This window comes from Tachypleus tridentatus, chromosome 7 (assembly GCF_004210375.1).
Source record: "Tachypleus tridentatus isolate NWPU-2018 chromosome 7, ASM421037v1, whole genome shotgun sequence".
NCBI lineage: Eukaryota > Metazoa > Arthropoda > Merostomata > Xiphosura > Limulidae > Tachypleus > Tachypleus tridentatus.
This window is the reverse complement of record NC_134831.1, coordinates 79,988,753-80,015,424: the sequence shown is the minus strand read 5'-3', so window position 1 is coordinate 80,015,424 and position 26,672 is coordinate 79,988,753. Positions and strand designations below refer to the sequence as shown.

Genomic DNA, 26,672 nt, shown 5'->3' with positions numbered 1-26,672 from the left:
ATTTAAATCAACAATATCAAACAATAAATAATTTATAATCATTTAATGCATTTCCATTCTTGGTTCATCATCTGTAGTTCTAACAGACTAAAACTTGTGGTAATAGCACCCAAAGAGCATTGGGGATATTTCATCTATCAAGCAAAATCTAAAACACTGAAGTTAAACAAGTTGACCATCATGGAAAATCAAAACAAGCGTGTGTAGGTGAGTCCTGAAACCCATAATGTCTCATCTCCTACTGCCTTTGGGCACATGAAAGGAGTAATTGTGGAACCTCAGGTATTAGAGTTGTGTGAAAAATGAGAGTGATAAGGTTTTAAGATTTTTTCTATGTAGATGTTTGGAAAAATGATTTACTTAACTGAAAATTCATTGAAATAGTCAAATTTTGATTCCCCTTTCAAAGACTTAGGCAGTGTTTTAAGTGCAGTAAGGTTTAGTGTTGCTCACCCAATACTGTGACATATTTGTTTTTAATATTCAGATGTTTTAAAGGTGGTTTTTAGTGAGTGGATTTTATTGCTGCCGGTTTGTTTCATGACAGTCCCTACTATTAATTACTGTTGTATTTAATGATTTAGAAACATAACACAAATGCAATATAATAGTAAATTTCACTTTATATAAGTAGTTCAAGAGTTTGTGGAAACTGCTGGCAGATTGTCTTTCCTCTAGCTGTCTGTTAAAATTTAGGAACAGTAGCAGATAGCTTTAGTAACTTGGAAATGAATATAATGTTCTCATGGCAGAAAGGGCTTGCATTTTGGGTGGCAACAAAAATTATATCCAAGACCCTCAAATCAAAATACAGTCCCACTATTCAATGGGCCATGCTAACCCAAAGGTGAACAAATTTGAACTAATGGGAAAAAAATAAAGAATCATAATATCAATATAAGGGTTTCATAACTAATTGATTAAATGAAACAAGCATGAATTAATTTAAAATGATAGGTATATTGTGTTTACTTGAATTGTTGGAATAATTATTAATAGTAAATTTGAAATTTTAATTTGTTGATTATTTTCATGAATTGCAACACTAATCAGTTAAGCTGAACAAATTTAATCAAAAAGATAAGGAACCATAATGGTATAATTTTGTGAGTCATAACACTAATCAGTTGAGCTGAACCAACTTGATGTGATTATAAATAATGACTCAGTTATAATGTTTTGATTACTTAGATACTTGGAACAATAAAAACAGTTATAATTAGACATACTAATTTCATTTATGTGAATTGTTGTAACTGGAAAAACCAGTTTTGATGAGTTGAGTATTTTTGTGACATTAAATTTAATCATAGTTTTGATTAACTGGTTATTGACAGGACACTGATTATATGTGATAAGTATACAAGTTAACAAGAGTAAGTAGTTAAAAGTGAGATTGTCAGAAAGAGTGTAGTTTTCATCAATATGATATTTTTACAAAGTTCTGAATTCAGAACTTTTGACCTTAAATGATTAATCTCCCTGAAGTGGGACCCAGCACAGGTAAGTGTTTAGCATGTTCAACTGTGGAACTGAAAATTAAAAATATTGTGTTCTTCACCTTGTGGCTGTGAGTTGAGTTATAATTGTGATGGTCAAATCTTGCTATTTGGTCTGACTAGAATATCCCGAAAGAGATGAAAGTTGATGGGGTTTATTTGCTACTTTCAATATAATTTGTTACTTCAAAATTAGAGGCATCCAGCATAGACAATCCCCACCTATTTCCATGCAAGATCCAATAAAACAGAGCATTTGCTCATGTAACAAAGGGGGTAACTTTTATATTTTAAATTTATGAAAATAGTACTTTTCATCGGTGAAACTGAACTATAAAATGCCACAAGTGTATAAAAATGGGAAGATGAATCAACTTTAATTGAATAAGTTTCACTGTTGCCAAAGAGTAGCCCTAGAAATATATGACAACATAACCCATGTACCATATTAGTAGAAATATATGACAACATGATAACCCATGTACCATATTAGTTAAAACTAAGAAGTGTATTGGAATCACAAATTAGTAATATATAGATATGGGTGTTCAATTTTTGGACTCCATACATTGCAGTGCATAAAACCCTACAACTCTTGAGGTTAGGGGTGTAGAGAAAGACAATATAAGGTTTATAAAACAAATTTTAAGTAATGAAAATGTAAAGCAGTATTTAAATAAAGTAGAATATGCAGATGTTACAAGACAAGGTTATTATATATTTTTTGTTATTTTTAAAACTAAATTCAAATTTATAAAAATTTATGAAAGGAAGATTCCTTGTAATGTACTAGTTGAAATAACATCTCTTGCTTACAAGTTAATGTTTTGTTTAATCAGATTTCTGAATAAAAAAGTAATAGTTTGAAAAGTCAGGATAACTCAATTAATTGTAATTCCGTAGGAACAAGGCACAGTCGTACCAGCAAAGCCATTTGATCCACAGGCTGATGCCCAAGCCTTACGAAACGCCATGAAAGGATTTGGTATATAACAGCAATATTTGTTTTTATAACACTTTGAAACTTTCTAATTTTGGTTGTTTGTGTAGCTAACTGGATTGAAGATGAAAAATCAAAATAATAAATATATACATATATACAGATGTTGAATACCTTAAAATTATTTTGGAGCCTCACCCCATGGTGTTACAGCTTGTATCATCACGTCCATGTGTGTTTTATCTGATGACTATTGATCACAACCAACCGCCTTGCAACATAGTTTCCATATGGAGTTGTATGAATACCCATTTAATTTTCCAACTTGTGACAGAAAGCATTATATTGAAGAACCCATACCCAGTTGGCCTTACTTACAGATGGAAATCTTTTTTGGTTATGTTGTGTTACTATTGCCTGTGGTACATGAATTAGTCCAAGGAAGCGTACAAGTACATTCACTGAAGAGTAAATGGTTGTCTATAGCCCACAACTTGTCCTTAAATAAAATATAAGTAAAAATGCTAGTGAAGGAATATAAGTTGACCATTAGTCAGAAGGATTTTACCAAAAACCATCACTATATAGACCAAAGAAGGCTAAAATATCTTCAACAGTAACATTAATCCCATTTAATGGTTCTTTTCCTAGGAGATTCATTCTAGTAGATAATTTATAATGTTTTTATAGTTTAACATTTCATCCATCCTATGTGTCTTCCATCATACTGTCAGAAAATAGTCTTAAGATGACTGACAGAAGCTATGTTTAGGTACTCTTCAAATGAACCAATAAATGAGCTAATGACATTATTATTTTTTGGCCACAAGATCATGGGGAAAAGTTATTTAGGAGTTTGGATATTAATCATTATCCTGTTAAGTGTGTATTTTCACCTGGCTAATTGTTATTGATCACTAATGATAAATATATCAAAATGACATTTTATTTGCTGATAGTGTTATCTCTACCTGTTCTAATTATCTCTAATGCCTTTTTTTATGGTTCAATGGAAGGAGAAGTGAGGGGGAGGAATCTGAAATTTTTAACTTGTTTGTCTTTTTGATTGTTTATTTAAACCAATAAAACTGGTATTTTTTTTCTACGAAAATAAAGTTACACATGTAACCAGAATACTATATTGTACATACATATATTGCTGAGTATTACTCCTCTGTATATACCCATATATTAAAGATTATAATCAATTCTGCTAATTAGAGCTACTTTAAAGAAAGAATAGAATACAAGTTTTAAATACACACAGAAAATTAATAGTTTGCTTTATGTACTGTCACTGATTCTTTGTCACTCAGCAAAGCCTTAAACTGGTACATGTAAAAGTATATGATGCTAACATTGGTTAGTAACTAAAGTTACCTCCCTGTATTAAAAAGCATGCAATATTTTATTCTTATGAATTCATTGTTAAAATGATGATGTAACATAAACAGTATCCAATAGGTAACTATTATTTATTATTGATCATTCCAGGAACAGATGAAAAGTCTATCATAAATGTTTTAACCAGACGTGTCAACTCTCAAAGACAGCAAATTGCCATTTCTTTTAAGACCCAGTTTGGAAAGGTATGACTGTTAATAAATATCAGTTTTCTCTTTATTATAAGGCAGTAAATAAATTTTCACTGTTTCTATCATAGGTTTCCAAATCATGTTAAAATCACTAGTCAACAAATTGATGTATATTTCATTAACTTTGTGACACTTTACTGGAAATTAAAGTTTAATCATATTTCTGTTTTTTATTTTATTATAGCCATTCTGTGTAATGAATTAACTAGGAGCTTACTACAAAATAGATTGAAACCAAAAATCTGTCAACAATATACAAGCATTGTTTTCCAATTTTAGCAGTCCTTAATTTTGATTTCTTTCCTGATTCATCATCAACTTTTAGTTACTGAAGTCTGGAATATTTTCTTTATCATATCAGTCACACATTTCTGTTTCCCTTTTCTCTACTTTGTAAAGTTTTTAAGTACCTTTTGAGTAACAAATACTTTTCATAGCACTTGTATTTATGAAAAACTTTCAGTAAAAAGATAAAACAGATGATGTGAGTGCTCTTAGAAAATTAATTCAATTTCTGAAACTTTGTCTTATCAGATTTGTTGTATTGTAAATTTTAATTAATGAAGAGATAATGTTTGCTAACAAGATTTGCCCAGTTATTTGGCATTTCAGTGATTCAGATACATTTGAAATAATGATTTACATAGTAAATAAAGTATTTTAAAGAGAACTATTGCTGTATTTTTAGGACTTGATTAAAGACCTCAAGAGTGAATTGGGTGGAAGGTTCGAAGATGTAATTTTGGCCCTGATGACTCCCACAATAGAGTTTCTAGCCTCAGAGATACATAATGCTATTTCTGGGGTTGGTACTGATGATGATTGTCTGATTGAGATCCTTTGTACCAGAAACAATCATGACATACGGGAGATAAAAGAATCATACAAGAAATGTAGGATTGTTTGTAGTCACCCTCTTTTATGTTAGAATTTACAAATCAGTTGTCAAAACAAAGTTACAGTTCTCTTTGCAGAATACAATAGTTTTATTAGAACAAGTTATTTTATTGGTGTCATTTTTATTTGTTTAAAAGTTGAGAGCATATGATTTCATATTTCAAAATATCTAAAAAATAGTCTTAATAATGTCTCTTTGCTTATACTTTGGCTGATTTTCTAACATATTTAAGAAAAAGAAACATTAAGTTTTTAAAACTTTAAAAACAGTTAAAGTAGGCTAAGTCATTTTACTGTTTCTGCTTAATAAAAACTTGTATACAAGATACCCTACTGAATGAAGTAACTCATGTTATTGAAGTCTTTAGAAATGTGAATATTTTAATAGACTAATTCTGCTTTATCAAACACATTTACTTTGCCTTCAAAACAATTATAATTTACATGTTTTTGTTAAAAATGTATGATAAGATTAGTTTTTTGGTATATTCAAAGATTTACCTAGTTAGGAAAACTTTATTTTGGATGAACAGAAGTTTTATTTAAATGTTTCTTAATATTAAAAGCTACTTGTTTTCATTTCAGTAACTTTAAATCATTCATTTTAAAACTTTTTTTTGTCACACCATGCCTATATTGTTTTTCCTGGTTCAAAACTTGTAAACTTTGAAATATTTTCATGCTTTATTATTTGTTAGTACTCATTTTTTTGGTTGAAATGGCCACTTAAGCAGCTTTCAAGTGTAAGGTTTTTATGAAAAGCTTGTTTTGTTCAAAGATATATTCCTCACACTTCAGTTTTCATATTTTTTGTATTTCCTTATTGTGGGATTAGTAGTTCACTTATCTGCATTTCTGAAATAATCCATGAAACCTAATCCACACAGTTACTAACATTATCCCAGTGAATATGAAACCAACCAACTTCGATTTCAAGATTTTGTGCAATTCTTCCAATTCAGGTGGTTTTGATATGAACCACTCAAGGTGGATTCTCGTACATGGTGAGGAGAGCTTTTAAAGAATGTGTTCTGTACTTTGAGTTTTTCTCCTCTGTGATCTAAACATCCACCCACATGTGTGGTGACTTGTGAAGGGGGAGAAGAGGATCCTGATGGTTGAGGTGTCCAACTCCAACACATCACTTTGGCTCTGAATTCCTCTAGATTGGTGGGTTAGAGTTAACCATGTACCAGTGTGGGATGTTCTCAATGGATTTTGTGGACATTGTGTCTGATATTGATGATTGGGTATAGTTCCCACGAAACCCTGGCATTGCTGCAGTGTCCTTGTTTGGCATTGTAGTGCATTCCCTTGTAGGGCTCTGTGTTGTTTGGGGTCAGTGGGCACTGAAATATAGTGTCATAAATATAGTGTCATTTTTATGGATACTCCCATTTATGAAAATAAATAGAAATGAAAAATTTGAAAAACAGATTATCAAAAAATTATTATGGATGGACAACAACTATTGTACAGTCAACATCACAGTCAGATTCTGTACCTTGATTTCTAACTTACCATTTCATGTCCAATAAATCCTTAAAGTAAATGTCCCCCTTTTCTATTTAAAAGGAATTAGAGGAGCTTGCTGGCTCCCCTACATCAGTAAAGTTGTGCTCTAAAGACATTTTAGTGGAAACATCTTCATCACAACATACCAAACTCCTCTTGAAATTGAAGGCCATTGGGGATATGGCCACTGAGGTTACTCCCCATGCCACTTTGGATTCTTCCAGAAGAGTTATATTTGAGAGGGATTTAAAGAACATTCCTGAGTCAGAGATTTTGCTAGTCTCTCCAGCCAAGGTGTTTCTGTGGTATGCTGAATCTTCATCCACAAAGAAGGAATTATGGTACCTACTAATGTTCTGATATTGATGTTTACATCACCATGTCCTCCTGCCACAGTCAAAGCAGGTTATCTGAACTGTAAGGTACAGCCATACATTCCCCCAACTCTCAAATGTTTCCAGTGTCAACACTTTGGACACTCAAAAAACATCGTGTTGTGGTTCTTTAACACGTTCGTGTTGTGGTGGTAAACTAGAACCAAACTGTGTTAACTGTAGTGGTCTACACCCCTCTTACTCTATTTCTTGCCCTAAAAGGAGAAAGAGATGCAATGCTAGAAGACTATAAATATCTAGCCAGAGGCTAGGAAATTATTATCCCTAACTCTGTGTCAAACACATGCTGCTGCACTCCATTTCACTGTCAGTGAGAGTGCAGACAGATCACCTCGTGCCTCCGGGAGACTCGTGTGCAAAACATCTGAATATTCTTTTGCCCTCCATGATTAAAAGAGTTGACGTCAGTTTTCTTTGTACAGAAATGACAGGTTGTGTGATGGACGATAGCATGGTGGGGTGGCACTGATGGTTGATCATTGTGTCCTCACCCTGTCTTTTCCACCTGATACACCTTTGGAGGCTGTAGCCATTCATGCTTCCTTGGGTTATACCATCACTTTGTTCTCTATACCTGGCTCCTGAAGGGATCTATGATCAGTCAGACCTTGATGCTCTCATTGAGCAATTACTATCTCCCTTTTTAATCCTGGGAGACTTTAATGGACATAATCTCCTATGGGAGGGATCACAACCTATCTTTCTTCAATTCTGTTTTTTATACTTATATTCATGCACCTAGTCAGTATTTTATTGCTATTGATCTTTCTATCTGCTCCCCTTCACTTGTACTTTTCTTGGAGGGTTAACAGGCAGTTAATTTTTCTGTCATTTTGAGAGACTGGCCATAGTCGATGCTGCCTTACCCATGTGCCTCATTGGAAGTTGGACCAGACCAACTGGCCCTCTTTCACTGCTCTCTCAGAACATGATCCTGCCATTGAAAGACAGCTGTGTGGCATAGGTGATTGGCTGTGTTGTCCAGGCCATTGCTCAACGTATTCCTAAAACCTCGACACATTTTTCCACAATGTTCTCGTCTGTGGTGGAATCCTGCTTGCCACATGGCAAGGAAAGCTCAGAAATGAGCTTGGGATATCTTTCATAGGTATCCCACACTTTTAAACTATATTGCATTTCAGTAAACCCATGCACATGCTCATCAAGTCAAGCATCAAAGCCAGAAGGAATCTTGAATTAAATACACCTCTGGTATCTCTTCTACCACCAGTTCCAAAGTCATATGGGACAAGATTCAAAAGGCTAGTGGACAGTATAATTCTGCCTCCCTTTCGATCTTGCTCTCTGATGGCCAGGAAGTTGTTGATCCCCAGAGCATTACCAGTACTCTCGGGGGAAGGTTTTCTCATGCATCTAGCAGTTCTACTTCATCCCCCATCTTCCTTGCCTTCAAGACACAGACAGAGCTGTTGACTCTTTCCTTTTGGGCTTATCGTCTGTATGATTATGATCACCCCTTTACACAGTGAAACTCAAGCTTGCTTTTCATCAGTTTTGCTGACATTGCAGCTAAGTCTGTATGCTCTGGCACCATTTTAAGCATATTTTTACCATGGGTTCACCCTTGACATTAGACAGTGCCATTGGTAACAACAACACTATCCACTTCAGTTGTGTTTTTAAATTTCTAAGGGGCCATTGGTTATTTTAACTCTAAGATTTTAATTTGAAAATTGGACTATGTGTTGTTTTAGCATGATTCCTTTTTACAGATTGTTTGCCTCAGATAACCCAGTTGCTTTGCACTAATGAATGCTAAACAACCAACCAAATAAATATGAAAGTCTTCATCAAAAATATTGAATTAGTGTTAACTTGAATTGGTAAGGTGGTCAACATGAAATTATTCATACATTTCATTTGTGGAAAATTCTTCAAGAAGAGGAATGTATAAAGTGATATACTGTAAGCCTACAAGCTTTAATAATTTTTATCATTTATACTGCTTAGTATAAATTATTTTAAATATTTTTGTTTAATGTAGTACTCTAGAAAGAAAACTATAGACTATTCCTAGGATTATGTAGTAGTATTGATCTTTTACATGTTTTTTTTATAAAACAGTATATCGCCATCCTTTGGAAAATGATATAAGAGGTGATACTTCAGGTGATTTCAAGCGTTTGCTAGTTTCTATGACTACTGTAAGTTGTATATATTTTTACTATTTGTTAGCTATAGTAATGAATGGATACTTTTATTCCTCCTCTAACTGATTTGTATAAACTGCAAATTACTATAGTTAATTGAAAAAAATATGTTGAATACTTAAATGATTGCCACAGGTATTTGCTGGTCTGTAGTAGAACTGGTGAACAGTTAATGGGTATTTTAATATATAAGCAACAATGCAAATCTCATCCTTGGACCTCATAACAGCCTTAAGAAGCTGAAAACGTTATTACTGAGAAGGAAAATAATATTTTTTTCAGGTGAAGGCCAGATTTTTTTGTAAAATTATTTTGTTTTATATGTAAAAAAATGGAATTTCTTGATTACATTTCTGTGAAATAATCACTAATTTGGTGTGAAGAAATGTGGTTAGTCAAACGTTAGGAAATTTAGAGTTTGCAAATTTGTGGATGTAGTGCATAACTTTACCTGTAACTGTCTCTTTTTTTTCTTTAAACTGATTGTTAAGTTTTTAATTTTCATAAAATTTCCATTTATGTATTTTATTTAGGAAAATTAATTTTTGATAAGTGACATTTATTTCTATATTTTTTTAAAAACTGTAATCAAATTTTATGCACTTAGGGAGGAAGAGATGAAGGCCCTGGAGACCCAGCTAAAGCCAAAGTAGATGCTCAGGTAAAAAAGCTAATCACCATATTTTCACACTTTTCTGGAGTATGTTATGGTTAAAATTAAAATTAGTTGGTTTGAAGTATGAAACTTAGTTGATAGAGCACTGGAACAGTAAGCCAGAATTCTGTTTTTTTCTGGCTACAGCAATTTTTTCTAACTGTGCTTATACCAAGATGGAATAAAAGCAATTCATTTTAAAAATGTCTATTTGATATCAGTCTGTTTAAGCTCACTAGTGTCAAGAGTTAATTAGTAATGTATTTTGTTATAGTGACATCAGTAAGTAACGTGTATAACTAGGTAAAAACTTGTTACAAAAACCAAGATTTTAAGTAAATAAGTTGGTAAAGAAGTTTTTGTTGGAATATTTTTAATTGAACTTTTGTTGTTAAACTAACACATTTTGTTCAAAAAGAGTTATTTAAGAAATTATTACATAAATTTTTTAATTGAATATTAACTGGTACAATGTTTCAATAGAGTCTCTACAATGCTGGTGTTGGACGTTGGGGAACTGATGAGTCTACATTCAATGCTATCATGGCATCTCGAAGCTTTACTCATTTGACCCTTGTGTTTTCTGAGTATCGTCAAATGTCTGGACACACCATACCTCAAGCTATTGAAAAAGAATTTTCTGGAAATGTAAAGCAAGGATTGTTGACCATTGGTGAATATTAGCTTTGCAAATAGTTATAAAATTGTTAGTTTGCTTTAATCAAAACATAATTCTATTTTTTTTTCTTGCCAGTATATTGATCCTTCAATAAATACTTTTATTTTCATCACAATAAGATTTACTTAAAATTTGGATTTGTTTCAAATATAGAACTTAGAGGCTGTCTTTCATACTTTAAGTTATTTCGTTCCTGTACAATGTACATGAATGTTATGCATTAATTTCAAGCATGAAGGCAGTAAATTTAACCCACCATTAAACTATTCTGTAATCTTGAAACTGTGTACTCTTCATAAAATTCAGCAAGCATTTGTTTAGTAAATGTTACAACTCTGTTGTACACTAAAAATCAGATATTTAATAAAGTATTTTTACCAAAGATTTGTCTATGAACTTACAAAGCCTTTACTTAGTGAGTTTTCATTTTTCATTTGCTTAATTTCTGAAAGCTTCTAAATGAATATAAATTAAGATAATAAAATACATATGAATAAATCCAGAAACATAATTATTTATGAAGCTACTAGTTGCCTTTACTTTATCAGCAGAATTATTTTGGCAATCAGTTTCCTAAATCATTGAAAGAAAATCCATATTTGAGGACTTTGACTTGTAATAATTTAAATAATTGATACAATCACTTAATTGGCTGAATTATAAGTTTGATTCTGAGTGTAAATTAATTTTAATATGATTTTAAATTCATAGTTACTTCATTGAGCAAATTTCCATTTTTACAAGTACATTTGATTAATCCAGAGAGTAGTTTTACACTGCTTAGTAAAGTAAAAATTGTTATTACTGCCTTTAAACAGAATCTGTCTCATTCTGAAATAATAGATAACTTGTTGTTTATTGTAGCAAAATGTGTTGAGAACAGAGCTGCATATTTTGCTGAGAAAATACACAAAAGTATGAAGGTGAGTTTTCAGTACTATTTTAATTTTAGATTAATATTAGATTATAGCTATGTAAAAGGATGAAACTTTATAGTGTAAGATATACAATATCTGATGTTAACTAAATTAACAAAAAAAATCACATTTTTAAAACAAAATTGTTAACATAAGGACTAGGAAAGTAGTTTTAACATTTTTGTGTTCTTTTCAGACATACCAAAGAGTTTGTAGGACTTTTTGCTATATTGCTTAGTAGTAAATTCTCTCAGTAAAAGAGTAGCCCAAGAGTTGGCAGTAGGTGGTGATGACTAGCTGCCTTTCTTCTACTCTTCCACTGTTAAATTAGGAATTAGGAAAATAAGATATTTTCATAGCTTATTACTGATGGAGAGCAAGATGTAGACCTTACTCTGGAACTGGTTGTCAATTGCATACTGCTTGAATAAACCTAAGCTTTCTCTGTGCACCAATATGAAATGTTTGTTGTAAAATTACTCAGATGAATTAATGAAAAAAAAACTTTTTTTGCCACACTAAGAAAACTACGCATCTTAAACTAAAGTGAAAATATTAATAGAAAGTAAAATTCTTATTTATCACTGCTTTAGAATAATTACTATAGAAGATTTATTGTATTGCTTAAATGAAAATCCTCTTTTAAAATTACATTACGAGAATAATTAAAACTTGTAATTCAAGAAACATTAACAAAAGTATAGGTTACTGTTGTTACTTAAATATATTTATTGTAAGGCAGTAAGTAAAGTTTTTTTTTTACATTTCAGCATTTTTGTTACTATTATTGATTGAATTAATTTTTAAAAAGTCTTGGTGGCATTTTTAAATAATGCATGTTTCCTGCAGAGTTTTTATATGTCCTCTCCTTATAAAACAACTCAGTCATATCTGTTCATATCTCCTGTTAAGATGGTTTTAACTGTCATTAGTGTCTTGCATTTAGTAAGTATTTGGGTAATAGTGAGCAACAGAGAATTCTGTTTTTGTTAAATGTCTGTTTTTAGTGTCTTTTTAAAAACCTGATTTGAATGACAGTTCATTTTTAATTTCACTATATAAGTTAGAGAAGAGCAGCATTTTGACATTGCTAGTTTATATTCTGAAATACTAAAAAAAACAATTTTCAATCAGTACTGACTAGAGTAAAATACACATTTATTTTTAAAATCAAATGTCTTGTAAGTTATTGATCATGAGAAACCCATTTTAAATAATATATTTCAGTCGTTCTGAGATACACCTTGTAAGTTAGTTTATTAGGCCAACATTTGGACTTTTAGCTCTCAAGAGAAACTCTACTGACAATAAAGAACATATTGTTACAATAGAAAAGCTGGAAAACAGTAAAAAAACTCACATTTCTATGAGTGGAACCTGTGAGAAATTCATTGTTGTGGAACAACACAGGACATTTGTAACAAATCTGATATAAAGATAGTAATGACAATGAAAAAGTCTGCTAATAATGTAACATGGGTCATTAGAAGCACAAAGATTACAGTAAAATAATTTAACTTCAAGAAATAAGTAATAAATGACAGTTGTAAACAACGTTAGAAAGCAATAATTTATAGGCTGGTTAATGGTAGAAACCAACCTTTTTATATATATATATTTATGTGGAAACCAGTGGTATAAAATTATGCCTTTTATTACATGTACAAGACTGTTCTTTAATATTACAATCTGATTTCATCATCTTTCACTGCAGGGCATGGGAACTGAAGATCGCACGTTGATTCGTCTTATTGTAACTCGCTCTGAGATAGACATGGTACAGATTAAACAGGAGTATCAGAAATTGTTTGGTAAACCCTTGGAGCATGCCATTTCTGTAAGTATAATTTGCTTGACTCGTGTTTTACTTTTATGAATGTAAGTCTCCCTCTGTGATGAAATAAAAAAATGAATTAATTTAGTCATTAAGTTTTCTTTACACCAAACTAAGAATAAGAAATTTAGTGGCCCATTTGCTTTGTAACATTGTCTTCATAATAGTGAAATAAGTCGTATATTGTTCTGCTTTCCTAATGATAGCTAGGTAATTTATATTGGCACATATTGAAGAAAGAAACTTTATGAATTCCTGTGTTATTAAATACCTTTTTTTTTTTTTAATACTTAGAGTGACACTTCTGGAGACTATAAGCGTGTTTTGATTGCCCTGGTAGGAGGAGCCTAAAAGAATGAAACTATTCTGAAAGTTATTTTCATCACAAACTTGATTATAAAGTTTTTGCATGTTGTTTAAATCAGTTTTACATATTTCCAGTTAAAATGATATCTGTTTCTTGTTATAAAACTAAATCTATGGATGCAGACAAAGTTCATTTATCATAGCTTATATATTTATAGATTTCATAATTTAATTTTTAACAAATTATCAACAACATACCTTTATTGTGCAGTGTTAAGATTTCTATGATTGTTTTCATTTATATTTTCATTATATTTCTGTTGGTTTTATAAAACTTTTTATTAAAATTGTAGCTTTACCAAGTTTTATATTTATCAGGGACTATGTTAATGCTAATGAATCATATATCAAACTTTTCCTCAATATTTATTTCAATTAACTAATGGGATAAGAGAAATATTAACAATGGATATCATTTATGTTAAAAAATTTAAATTTTTGAAATATTAAGTTTGGTAAAAATGAAAAACCATGTGTTTACTAAACATTGAATCCAAGTAAATTTTGAATATCAGGGTTATGGATTCAAAAGCAAATGAACGGCAGAATTTTGTATTCTTGAATGTGTATGTCCTTACATTATTCTTCTGAAATTCATAAAATCTATATAAGCATACTGCATTTACTATAACTTGGAATAATTTATCCCATCAAAAATCTTTTAAAATATAAATTGGTTAAGTTTTGCTCATGTTTCTGTTTGTTTGTTTTTTATCAGGGATTATATATGTACAGGAAAAATATTCCACCTTATGCTTATTTTGAATTTTTTTTATTTAGTTACAAAATTTTGTTGGAATCTTTTACCATATGTAAATTTTGTTACACAAACTTTCTCAAAAGTTTGCATTTTACAGGCTGACCATTCAATGTGTGTGGTTGGATGAAACTTTTAAAAGTAAAACAACGCTAAAGAAAAAAAGAAAAAAAACATTTGCTAAAATGAAACTTTCTTAGATCAGCGTATATTTGTTTTTTTGTACGTAATTGAAGTTAATATTTAAATCATATTACATTTAGGACTAAATATTAATAATGCAACCAACACTAATCAGTAAATGTCTTTTCATATTCTAATTAACATTTATAACCTACGTTTCTTTCCAAAATCTTTGAAAATTGCAAAGAAATAATTTTTTTAAAAATATTTGTGATTGATTCTTATTTATATCAAAGAAATAGTGAGCGTTATTAGAAATGCAAAACAAGACTTGTCGGTTTAAGTGCATTTGCCACAATTAGTAACAACTATTGTGTGAATTATGAATGTCTTTTTCTGTGAAATGTTATTAAACTTGAGAAACTAACACTTGATTTCAAAATTGAATGAATTTCATTATTGTTATTGTGTTTGATTTGTTAATTAGCTGTTTAAAGTTCAGATCTAAAGTTTCATTTGGAAGAATATTTTATATGCTAGACAGCTGTTTTTTTAACACTCGCTAAAGAACATACTACCCATATCTATCTCCATTCAGTAATTAGAGTATATTATCCTAGACATTCGTCAGTACGTGATCTCAATAGAATAGCGCTGTCACTGATTCCGAACTACTATTCACAGAAAAGCAACCGGTCGGAAAAAACCCACAGATATTTACACAGACCACCGAATACAAGAACTGAGGATGACAGAATTTAAATTAAAGAATCTACAGCATTGTAGCAACATCAGTAATTTATCAATGAAATTTTAAATTTAGATATAAACCTTTCAGTCTGATCTGATTCAGGGTTATTTTTCGTCCATTAATACTGCCCTCTTTGCTGAGAATTATTAATTGAGGAAAATAAAAAAAATGATTGTTTTTAGATATGTGTTCAAAAACATGAGATGAAGATTATAAGTGTTCCCGTAAACCAACATAAAATTCGGTCTCGCAAGTATAACGTTTTAAATCTGTACATTCAATGGCACACACATTTCCTGAAACATAACTATCCATATATTTTTTGGATAGCAGCTAATCTAGCTTTCTTTCTTTCAGGTAAAAATGCAAGTTGTATTTTAATGACTATTTTTAGCCAGATTTTCTTACAGTACAAGTTTGGGATGAATGGTAAAATACAAGCGACAGGGACGTACTCTGAAGAATCGTTTTCTGTGTCAATTTATTTATCTTATTATCAAAGGAAGCAATTACCTTAATAATAACAATGTTAAAGGAGATTTTGTTCTAAGGGTTTCTTTTTCGTTTTTGAAACAGTCGATATTGGAAAGTACAGTTTTATTTCTACGGATAACTTCTCTTAATACACCTAAATTTTGGCTTTGGTCATGAAGTGAATTCCAAGGAACGTAAATTCGAGCATGTGTGTTCTTAACGGAAGTTTGGAAGCCTGTGTTTGTCTTTTTATATAAAGAGCATTTAGAAATGACATTTTGTCATAAGCTATTTTTTCCATCATGGATTTTATATTTCGTTGCTATCTGGTTTAGATGAGAGAAAAACTAATAAAGTTAGGGTTATAGAAGATCAAAAAAATGTCATCAACTTATGGAAACCAAAAACTATGGTTTATAAATTGAATTTGAGACAGCAGTTTCTTTTATCCTTATAGATATATTGGCAAGTGGTGGACTACAGAAATTCCTTCACACAAATCTTGGTAAAATTTTAAATTCTAACACAGGTGATCTTATTTCCAACTTGTAAATTTAATGGGTAGAGAATACAGCCCGATGAGCATCATGTATGACATAGCGATTTATTTCTGTTAACAATTCATTTGTGTGTCAACATTTATTAAAGTAGCACGAGCGTGTATGTTTTATTATAGGAAAGCCACACCAGGCTATCTGCTGTATCCACAGAGGGGGGAGTCTAACCCCTGATTTTAGCGTTGTAAATTCGAAGGCTTATGCTGTTTCACCGAGTGACTAAGGTAGCAAAATTATCGTTCTATCAATCTGGGATTTGTTTTATTGCAAGTCTTAAAATATAATGACATACTGTGTTAAAAGCTTCAGGTAATTTTCATATGATCTTAAGAAAAGTTGAGATCCTATTGCTAATCAAAAGTTTGCCTGGACAACGAGTTGAACTGATCGGTTTGTACTTTTACGGCTTATTCTCTGGTTTTCCTTCCTTCAAGACCATAAGAACATTTGCTTGTTTCTAAGAAGCAGGTATGTATCCTGAATTTAGAGTTAGATTAAATACTGCTTTTAAATGGTCAAACAGTCTCGAGTACCTTTCTTTAACAGTATTGTTTTTATATAATCATCCAGTGCTTTGTTTTTTTGTATGTTATGTAGGTATCATTACCTATGATTTATTGTATTTTCAGTGTTTTGTGCTGGATCGTGATTTATTATTTTGGTAGATTGTTGTAGTATTCGGAAATTTTAGTTTATAAGTTGATTTGTGTGTAAATATTCATTTGCTTTATTCTAGAAATAGTTATTCATTTCTGGTTTTTGACGTATTTAATTTTTTTTTGTTTAATTGGTCTTTAAAAGCTTTTTGTTTATTTGTGTAGACTATTTTGTTATTGTAATGTAATGTCGAATATTTGTGAATGTTGTAATTGGTTGTGAATCTTTTTAAATGTGTCTAAAATTTACTGACGTATTCAAAAACATAACGGATTTTAAGTATTTTCGTTACCATGATATCTAAACATTTGATTATAAACAGTTAGATAGTGCAGAATTCATATTAAACTACAATTTATATTTTTATCTGGGAAAAAGCTAGGTCAGTTGCTATACAAAAAAAAATATGCATAATAATATTTCAGGATATGTGTATGTCATTGAATGTACAGACTGCAAAAGATGTTATATTTGCGAGACGTACAGTCAACTTTCTTTTCGTTTCCGGGAACACTTGTAATCTCCATTTCACGTTTAGAAACAATCATAGTTTTGATTCTTCTTACGTAAAACTCCTAAGCAGATATACAAAATTACTCGATAAAAAATTAACGAAACTCAAAACATATTACATATATTTAATCATTCTTCTATATAGGACGTATTCCAATACTTAGACTAAGGCCTAAAAGTTTTATTTATTATACCCAAATTTGACATCTCGTTGATTTGTTTATTGTTGCAATTGCTTATTTGTACGCTTATAAATTAATATTGTTATAAAATTTAAAGTGATTTTTTTAAAATTAAATTGTTAGCTTCGTTTCTTGCTTCCCATTTAATGATGCTAGGTAAACCTCGTGAAACGTTGTGAATGAAACAAATGTTTTACTGTGTGTTACGTATTATAATTTATCCCAATCAAGACACCAATTTATTATGGTATGTATTATTATTTATCTCCGACGATTCTCCGATTTATTATGTACCTTACGCATTACGATTTCAAATAGCCGAAAATTTTAATTTCAATGTAAAAGTTAATTAAATATTAATATGTGCCAAGTTTATTATATTTACCAAAAAGATTGATATACACAACTTTCCTTCTTAACATGAATATACAAATAACAATACAATTTATGTTAACAGTTATAACAAATAATGGTTTATGCACTAAAAGTTTACAAAGTTACAAATGATACTAAGTTGTATCTTATCGGGAATGATTTTTTATCGACGTTTTAGGACAGCTATTTAACTTTATGTTGATATGCACGAATAATTAATTATCTTAACGGTGTGAAGCGCAGGCGCGACATGACCAGGTGGTTAGGGTACTTGACTCGTAATCTGAGGGTCGCGGATTCGAATCTCCATCGCACCAAACATGCTTGCCCTTTCAGCTGTGTGGGACATTATGACGTGACGGTTAATCCAAGTATTCGTTGGTAAAAGAGTAGCCCAAGAATTGGCGGTGGGTGGTGATGACTAGCTGCCTTCCCTATAGTCTTACACTGCTAAATAAGAACAGGTAGCGCAGATAGTCCTCGTGTAGCTTTTCGCAAAATTTAAAAACAAACAAAAAACTTTAAAGTCATCACGTCCTTGTAGAAGAACTAACGTCCAAAGTTAATTCTCTGAAGTGGAACGATTCGAAATATGTCAAGTTAACAGGTTTATACTATGAACGTAGTATCTTTGAGCCCTTCATGAGCAAAGGTAAAACCTTAGCATTTTTCCAATCCGACTGGACTTCGATAAGTCCATACTTCCTCTGAAACTTTCACTAAGAGAATAACTAACTAGTTTCGTTTACCTCTTATTTAACACCTGAAGAGAAAAACTCGTAATTATCAGGTGCTTTACCAAGTTTCGTATGTCAAAGCTGTTTTTGGACAGTTTCTGGCAACAGATCACAATATTTCAACTCTGACTCCAAAGCACCAATAAAAATACGTATATGATCTGGTATGTTATCAACAGTTTATTCAGTAAAGACAAGGTTAAGGTATTTATTTGAAGTATTAGCTGTTCTGGTGTCATATGCGGCCACATTATCAACATCAACGATTCACCCCAGATGTTCTTTGGTTTCAGATTGAATTAACATATCTGTACAAAAACTCTGAGTTCTTCTTCATGTTCTCAACCAGTTTCCGTCCAAATCGTTTCTTAGTTGATCGCAGTTCTTTTATGGCACAATTAAGTTGACTTTTGTAGTGACCATGATCCATAATCTCCTTGTATTCACTATACCTCTTCCAAAGACAATTAATTTAGCGACCTCGGCATTTCTGCTGGCCAAAAATAGTTTGGGTTTCTTAAGTTTAGAAGTTTTAGAGGCACATACTCCATCCATGATGTCTTCAAAAGCGTTAAATTTATCCTCAACAGAAAAGCCCATAAGGGCGTCCATCCGATAGATCTCATTCCTGCAGGGTCACGAAAAGTATATTTCCACTCTTTAAATTCCATGTGACAAATAATGTAATACTGTGACCATTGAAACGTTCTCTTAACAGTTAAATTGTCAATCAATCTGGGAATACTAGTTAAAATATGATACTGTAGTAGGTTTAGTAAGATGTTTCATGAGTTAGATCCAAACAAAACTCTTACCTACATAACAAGGAACCCACCTTTATGAACATGAATGTTTAGAAACGTTCCAAACTTTTCACCTCCCGCACCAGAGTAAAGGAAACCTCAATGTGTTTGTTTGTTTATGAGTGTAGGACTAGAGGGAAGGCAGCTAGTCATCACCACCCATCCCCAACTCTTGGGCTACTCTTTTACTAATGATTAGTGGGATTGACCGTCACATTATAACGCCCCCACGGCTGAAAGGACCAGCATGTTTAGTGCAACTGGGATTCGAACTCATGACCCTCAGATTACTGGTAGAACGCCTTAGCCCACCTGGCCATGCCGGGCCACCTCAATTAATAGCTATGTGATTGAAATCATAAAAAATTGCTACTGAACTATATTTACATTTTTAGATATTTCATCATGGAGGATTTGGTCATTTCAAGTTGGTTCTTAAGTAATGTAGGAGCAGAAACCTAACGCTATTAATCCTTCGATTGTTCTAATTTTTACCCGTAAAATATCTGTGCCTTCTACAAATGTAAGTTCATACAATATAACTGCATTTAAATTAAGTTTTATAGATCTAAGCAAACTTGGTGCGATCTTTCCTCAAAATTTCATACCCATCTGGTACTAATAATTTGAGTTACCAATATATATTATAAAAAAAAAAAACTTTTATCTGCAATACAGACCAATGTAAGTGAGAACTTTCAAAAAAAGTCTACCGTATTTTTATAATACATGTTATCGAGGGTTAATGTCAATATACATTACTGATGACGGAGACTATAATAAATGGCTACACTAATAACGATAGGGTAAACAAGCTAAAATAACATTAATAACCTGACAAATAATCGTAAGAATTCTTTAAGAATCACTCATGTGGGCGTAACAGCAGACCCCAAGGTGTGGGCATCCTAAATAGGGGCCCATACAGCGTTATAATAAATTGGATATGATTTTGTTTTGAATTTCGCGCATAACTACACTAAAGTTATCTGTGTTAGTTGTTCCTCATTTAGCAGTGATAGACTAGAGGGAGACAAACAGTTAACATTACCCACCAACAACTCTTGGACTATTTTACCAACGAATAGAGGTATTGATAGTACCATAAAATGGACACACGGATGAAAGGGCGAGCACGTTCGATGACGGAATTTGAACTCAAGATCCTCAAATTGCTAGTTGAACGCCATAACCACCAAACAATACCAAGCTTAAATTGGATATAAAGGGGACCCGATGGGAAAATTCGCAGAGGATCCCACATATCCTCCTGCTCTGGATGGTATTCATATGATAACACAAATATTTCATTTATTAATATTTTTCTTCTCTTTTTTTTTATTCATTAAAAACACTAGCATTCAAATCCCATCTTTATAATGAAGCCCTCCGTGGCACAGCAGTATGTCTGTGGACTTACAGTAGAAACCAGGTTTGTATACCCATGGTGGGCACAACACGGATTGCCCTAAGTATAGGTGTCCCACTAGGAGAGGGTGGTGACATTAAACAAAATTCTAATAGAAAAAGAACAGTTTTTGTTTATATCACTGTTGGAATGTATATAACATTAATATTAATCCATTTAACACATATACAAATAACACTTGATATTATTATGTTAATACTGACTAAAATACAAGATACTTCTCCATTAAAATGTGAAAGTCCATCACACCGAATGAATTACGATAAAATCATGCTTCCGATTGTTTAATGCACCATCACGCTGTCACAGATGAAGAAATGGATGGATATGGGAACTCGAAGGCTTCCTTGCTGTCGTTATACACAAGTGGGCGTTTCATGATACGTAACCGTGTATCAGATGGACCCTTGGGTAGCAAAAGTGTTAATTTTGTGTATTCTACAATTAGTCTGAATGAGTTAGGACTAAGTATCATCAAAGGGACCTTTGGAGGTATGAAGGTATTAATTTTATATATCTCGCAAGTAGACCACGATGAATTGAGAATGAACTGGATCAATTGTCCAATTTACCTTACGTCAATATTTAGGTGTAAGTTTGACACAGAAATGACTTGTAATAAAAAGGATAGACCTTGACGATATTGACGAAAATACACATGGTGTAGTGAAATGAACAAAATCATAACAAAGTAAAATCACTGTCAATTACTAATTCGTTGTCATCTCCTCTCAGATGATCTTGTTTTTTTGTGTAGACAGTTTCAGTCGCCAATGTCTTACTTAATTTGAATCGTAGGTTATTACAGTATGGATTTACCTATTACAGACTAAAACCCAGTAATGTAGTCCATCTCTGAAACAAAAGTAGTTATATATTTTGGCCAACGACCTGAAAGTATGTGGATGCTCTCCAGATGTGCCCTTAACTTTCAAATATGTGCGGGAGACTAAATATATTTTTGTTATAGAAATGGTTCCACGGCTGCCTAAATCAGCTGGAAAGTGGTGCGTGGGGTAAAACTAACCCCCATCTAACGTAGTTGTTAATAATCACATATGTATACTTACAGGAAATAAGTGTGGAGGGACTTGGGGACATTCCCTTTTGATCTCTATGTTATGCGCCTCTGAATAGTTTTAGTGGATTTTTATTCTTTTCGTTAATGAGGATATTTGTTCGAAAAATTCAAATAGTTTTCGATGTAATACTCATAATATTTCGACCATTACTCAGTCTACTATGTCTTAAAATGGAGTAGTTAGTATATATACGATTATATTGTATACTTTAAATAACCGGTTGAAAACAATAACTTAGAGGGAATTTTGCTTAACGACGTCCATGGGAGAGTTCTTCCTGTGATGACGTGGCTTGATGGGAACAAGCTGTAACTGGACCGCAGCAGTACGCGGTAGACGTAATTGCAGACTTCAGAAGGCCTCGCTCTCTCGAAGTCGGTAAGGTATGGTTGCTCCAGTTTTCGTTATTTTAGTTAAGTTTTTGCTTAAAGATATACATCTATATTTAGAACTGTATCATAGTAAGTAATTCATAAGGTGTTGGATTAGTAGTATTAACGTATTTAACTCAACCTAAGTAAAACATATTCTATAAGTGTAATGTTATATGATCAAACATTTAAACCTGCACTCTATTTCTAGTAACTGCACGTGGTTTTAGAGGATACAAGAGAAAACTATTTCCTCTCTCACGCGTTCTCTCACAACGTAATAGTAAGTTCGATACCATTTTGTAGCACGCTAACTTTGCGGACTTATAACGATAAAAAATAGGTTTGATACCCGTGGTTGGCACAGCACAACGAGCCTGCTGTCTAACTTTGTGATTAAATACAAACAAACAAACTTTTTAATAAATATTAATTATGCAGCCTGAATATTTAAACACGTGCTTTGACAACTAATACTACGATTTTCACGTTATGATTCAACTGATTGTGAGAATGCAAGTATAAGAGTGATAGTAATATTAATACTACGGTTAATGTATAAAATATTTAGAAAACACTGAACTTAACTGATAACTAACGAAGTAATCGTAGTAATATAGAAACAATATAAAATAATTAAAATTTAGTAACTGTTAGAGTAACTTAATTCAAATTCAACTTGAATATGTAGTTCTTTTGTGCTGCCGGCGAAATGCTTGAAAAACGAATACTTGTGTTATTTCCTTCTTGGTACGTTTTGTTTATATTAATGAGGTTTTTTCAAAACTATGACGGCAAATGCTGAGATGTATACATTTTGTTTCATCAGGTTTTAGTATATTAATACTCGGTTGGTAGATTTTTCATTTAAGCAAAAGCGGAATATGTGTTGTTTGGAATTTTGTTACTTTCGTGAAAAACTGAAATTTTCAAAATAAAACTTTTATTTTGTAATTTTCGCTAACTTTATCTAAGTGTGGTTTCTTTAGTTATTCATCTATTCTTATGCTATGTTAATACATTTTATATTGTTATTTTGTAAACAACTTGTTTGTTACAAAACTAAAATATATTATATTGTAGTAAAAGCATTTTAGAGTATTCTTTGCTATCAGCTATTACAAAATTAGCTGACGACAGCCATCTTTGATGTAATCTGACATGAATATTACTAATATTAGCCTAAACAAAATCATTGGTGAAATTCGCGAAAACGTATGTAGATAACTTTATAATGTATTAAGGATGTGTTTGTGTATTATATTACAATGGTAAAAGTGCGTGGAGTTATCTCAACAATTTGTAACAGTTCAAAATTCCGATAGGGTTCTAAAATCACTTGTAAAAATACTTAATTTTGTAGTTTATATATATATATATATGTCATATATGCACACACACGTACAGTTAGTTTAAGTAATATTATCAATGTTTATAAAATGATGATGCTTTTAAAGGTGTAAACTTTTCAGTTTTCTTGATGAATAATTCATGTTTTACGGAGCTGTGAAACGTACGGGGATATCAGGAACTAATGAGTTTTAAAAACTAGAACGTGTTGTATTGAGGACTGGCATGGCCTAGCGCGTTAAGGCGTGCGCTTCGCAATCCGAGGGTCGCGGGTTCGCGCCCGAGTCGCGCCAAACATGCTCGCCCTCCCAGCCGTGGGGGCGTAATAATGTGACGGTCAATCCCACTATTCGTTGGTAAAAGAGTAGCCCAAGAGTTGGCGGTGGGTGTTGATGACTAGCTGGCTTCCCTCTAGTCTTACACTGCTAAATTAGGGACGGCTAGCACAGATAGCCCTCGAGTAGCTATGTGCGAAATTCCAAAACAAACAAACGTGTTGTATTTTCAAATTTTCCATAGTAGCAGTGTCAAAATAGCCAGCTGTTATGAATATTTCGATATTATTAGACGGGTTCTTGTGGTTTACTTGGTAGACAAATAATGCCAAGTCCAGTCTATTTAATTACACCAAAAAGGTTTTAATAACTTTCATTTCTTCAGCTATAAACTGAGGGCGAAGGGGGATATCCCGGTTGAAGAAGGTCATACTTTCCTTTATAACTCAATCAAATCAAATTCGTGGCAGGTATTTCGATTTAATACTTTGCGCCTCAGAAAGAAACGCAAAGCAATCGAGGGCGCTCAGAAGGGACCTTCTCTTCGCTCTACTCATAAAGTTAAATTTTGCTGGGCTAGTAATTAATAGCTAAACCGAAAAGAATTTAAGTATACCAGATTATACTGCAGGCTGGTGACAAAGGTCCGTTGATGGTCTGCGAGAGGTTAAATATTGACCCCCTTAAAAAAAGAATAGGAATTTGTAAATCCAAAAGCCTCAGAATTTGCTGTGGGGGAAAACGGGAGTACCAGAGAAAACCCACTTTCACGATCAGTGCGCCGAATAATTTACCCTGAGCGTGCCCGGAGTTGCTGAAAAAGGAATCATGGTTAGTAATGCTTTAAGGAAAAAAACAAACAAACAAAAAACACACACACTCACAACGCCAAAACATATGAATTAAAGTAACAATGGATCATAAGACCAATCTAAGGCACCAGGAGGATACAGATAGACCGTTCATGGATATAAAGCTGAGTGATCGATTCTTTCTCTGTCGATAAGTCGTTCTGTTTCTGTATGGGATGATTTGTGTCTTCTTACTGAACGTGATGTTAATGTCTGTGGTTTTAACGTGCGTGGGTTGAGTTTGGCTTGTGGCTATATTCTTCGGATTAGGTTGCTGTTTAAGATTAATGTCAACGTTGGTCAGAGTATCCTTGTCTTTCTTCTTAGAATTGAGTGTAGATATGCTGCTGGCAGCAGAGATAATAGGCATAAATGGAGTTGAAAAGCTTACTGGACGAGGGGTACTCTGATTGGCAGAGTTGACATGTTGAAGTGCAGTTGGTCGACGCTGGGAACGTTCGGCACTAAAATGAAAATAATGAAGGGTGCATCCGTGGTTGAGTATATAATAAGCTACCTGTTTATGCTGGGTCACAACTTTTACAAAGTGAGTTAGTAGGCCTGTGGTCTTGCAGTGGATTCTGTGGGCTGCATGGAGTTTCGAGGAAGTGGTTGTTTCCAGAGAATGCTGTATTTCGACGGGAGTTATGGAAATATGAACGTTCTTAATGAATACTGAATATAGACGACTGGAACTTTTGGTGAGAAAGCACTGGACGTTGATATTTGCATTCCACGGTTTACATAGGTAAACGTGGTCCTGGAATGTTGAAGGCTGCAGTAGTATACCGCATCGACGAAGGATTCTTGTTTTTCTAGGATCAACTGAGACGTTGGGTTTATACTGGTCGATGAAGGCAATAATCTGGCGAGGGGAGAAGTTCATCGGTAATCCGACAAGAATTACCTGAGAAACATGATGTTAGCGTAGAAGGAAGCTTGTACGATAAAAGCAACATGGCAGCAATAAATTCACATGTCTGAACACTTCAGCTACTAGTCAAGTAATGAAATGGAAATTGCCTTTAACACTAAATCCCTAGCACGATATATATATATAAAGCTATAACCCCCAACGTCGAGATTCACAGACAAACGATAGGCCTATTTTCACAAATAACACTAAAACACTCACTTTCGATGCTATCTTCTCCCAAATCTTTTAGTCTAATACTTCGTTGAAATATAAACTCAAAGTTTAGAAAACTGACTTAACTGACCGAGTAATAGAAAAAACGTACTAATACATCAGACACCTGATAACTTTGTAAACAATTAATTACTAACTCGACCCTAGCATAACTTATGTGCCCTGTTACCCAAGTTGCTTTGTTAATTAAGCCTCCAAGAAAATTCTTATTACTTGATGCTAAAACGCCCTCTTGATAAAGAACAATACAAAAGTATAAATAAAAAAATACAGTATACAACACAAGATGAAAATTGGCACAAGTTTTAATTTTCATACGCCCAACACAATGACTTACCATAATATTAGGCTTGCTCATTGCATAATTTGAGGGGTTTCTGATCAATTATTCGGCCGTATGTTAACAAACTTACATAGAATTTGGTTTAAATATACTTTTTACAGGTTCCATACACATACTTACAAAACTCTCAGATATACTTATTTTAGATAATTTTATGGAGATCAAAATGTTAACTAAACCAAGAATTTTATGGGTTTTGGTCAATTACTTAACTTTATTTTGGCCAATTTACATGAAATTTGTTTTGAAGATATTTTAAACATAGATATATTTATTTATCCGTTGAGTATCATTCGTATTAATTTGAGAACACTGCTAAGTATAGTAACTAGCTTACCCTTTTTAACAAGTTTGTTTGTTTGTTTTTTGGAATTTCGCACAAAGCTACTCGAGGGCTATCTGTGCTAGCCGTCCCTAATTTAGCCCAAC

At 32.5% G+C, this 26,672-nt stretch overlaps 1 protein-coding gene across 1 annotated transcript in view; it reads left to right on the top strand.

Moving 5' to 3' along the window:
* The window catches only part of LOC143257705 (annexin A6-like), an 81,613-nt gene that overhangs the window by 33,453 nt on the left and 21,488 nt on the right, over positions 1–26,672 (top strand). The window contains exons 5-13 of the mRNA XM_076516743.1: positions 2,403–2,484; positions 3,934–4,028; positions 4,723–4,927; positions 8,927–9,006; positions 9,620–9,673; positions 10,151–10,340; positions 11,211–11,269; positions 12,978–13,100; positions 13,392–13,442. Of these exons, the coding sequence (XP_076372858.1) occupies positions 2,403–2,484; positions 3,934–4,028; positions 4,723–4,927; positions 8,927–9,006; positions 9,620–9,673; positions 10,151–10,340; positions 11,211–11,269; positions 12,978–13,100; positions 13,392–13,442 (939 nt within the window). The remainder of the gene's footprint in view (positions 1–2,402; positions 2,485–3,933; positions 4,029–4,722; positions 4,928–8,926; positions 9,007–9,619; positions 9,674–10,150; positions 10,341–11,210; positions 11,270–12,977; positions 13,101–13,391; positions 13,443–26,672) is intronic.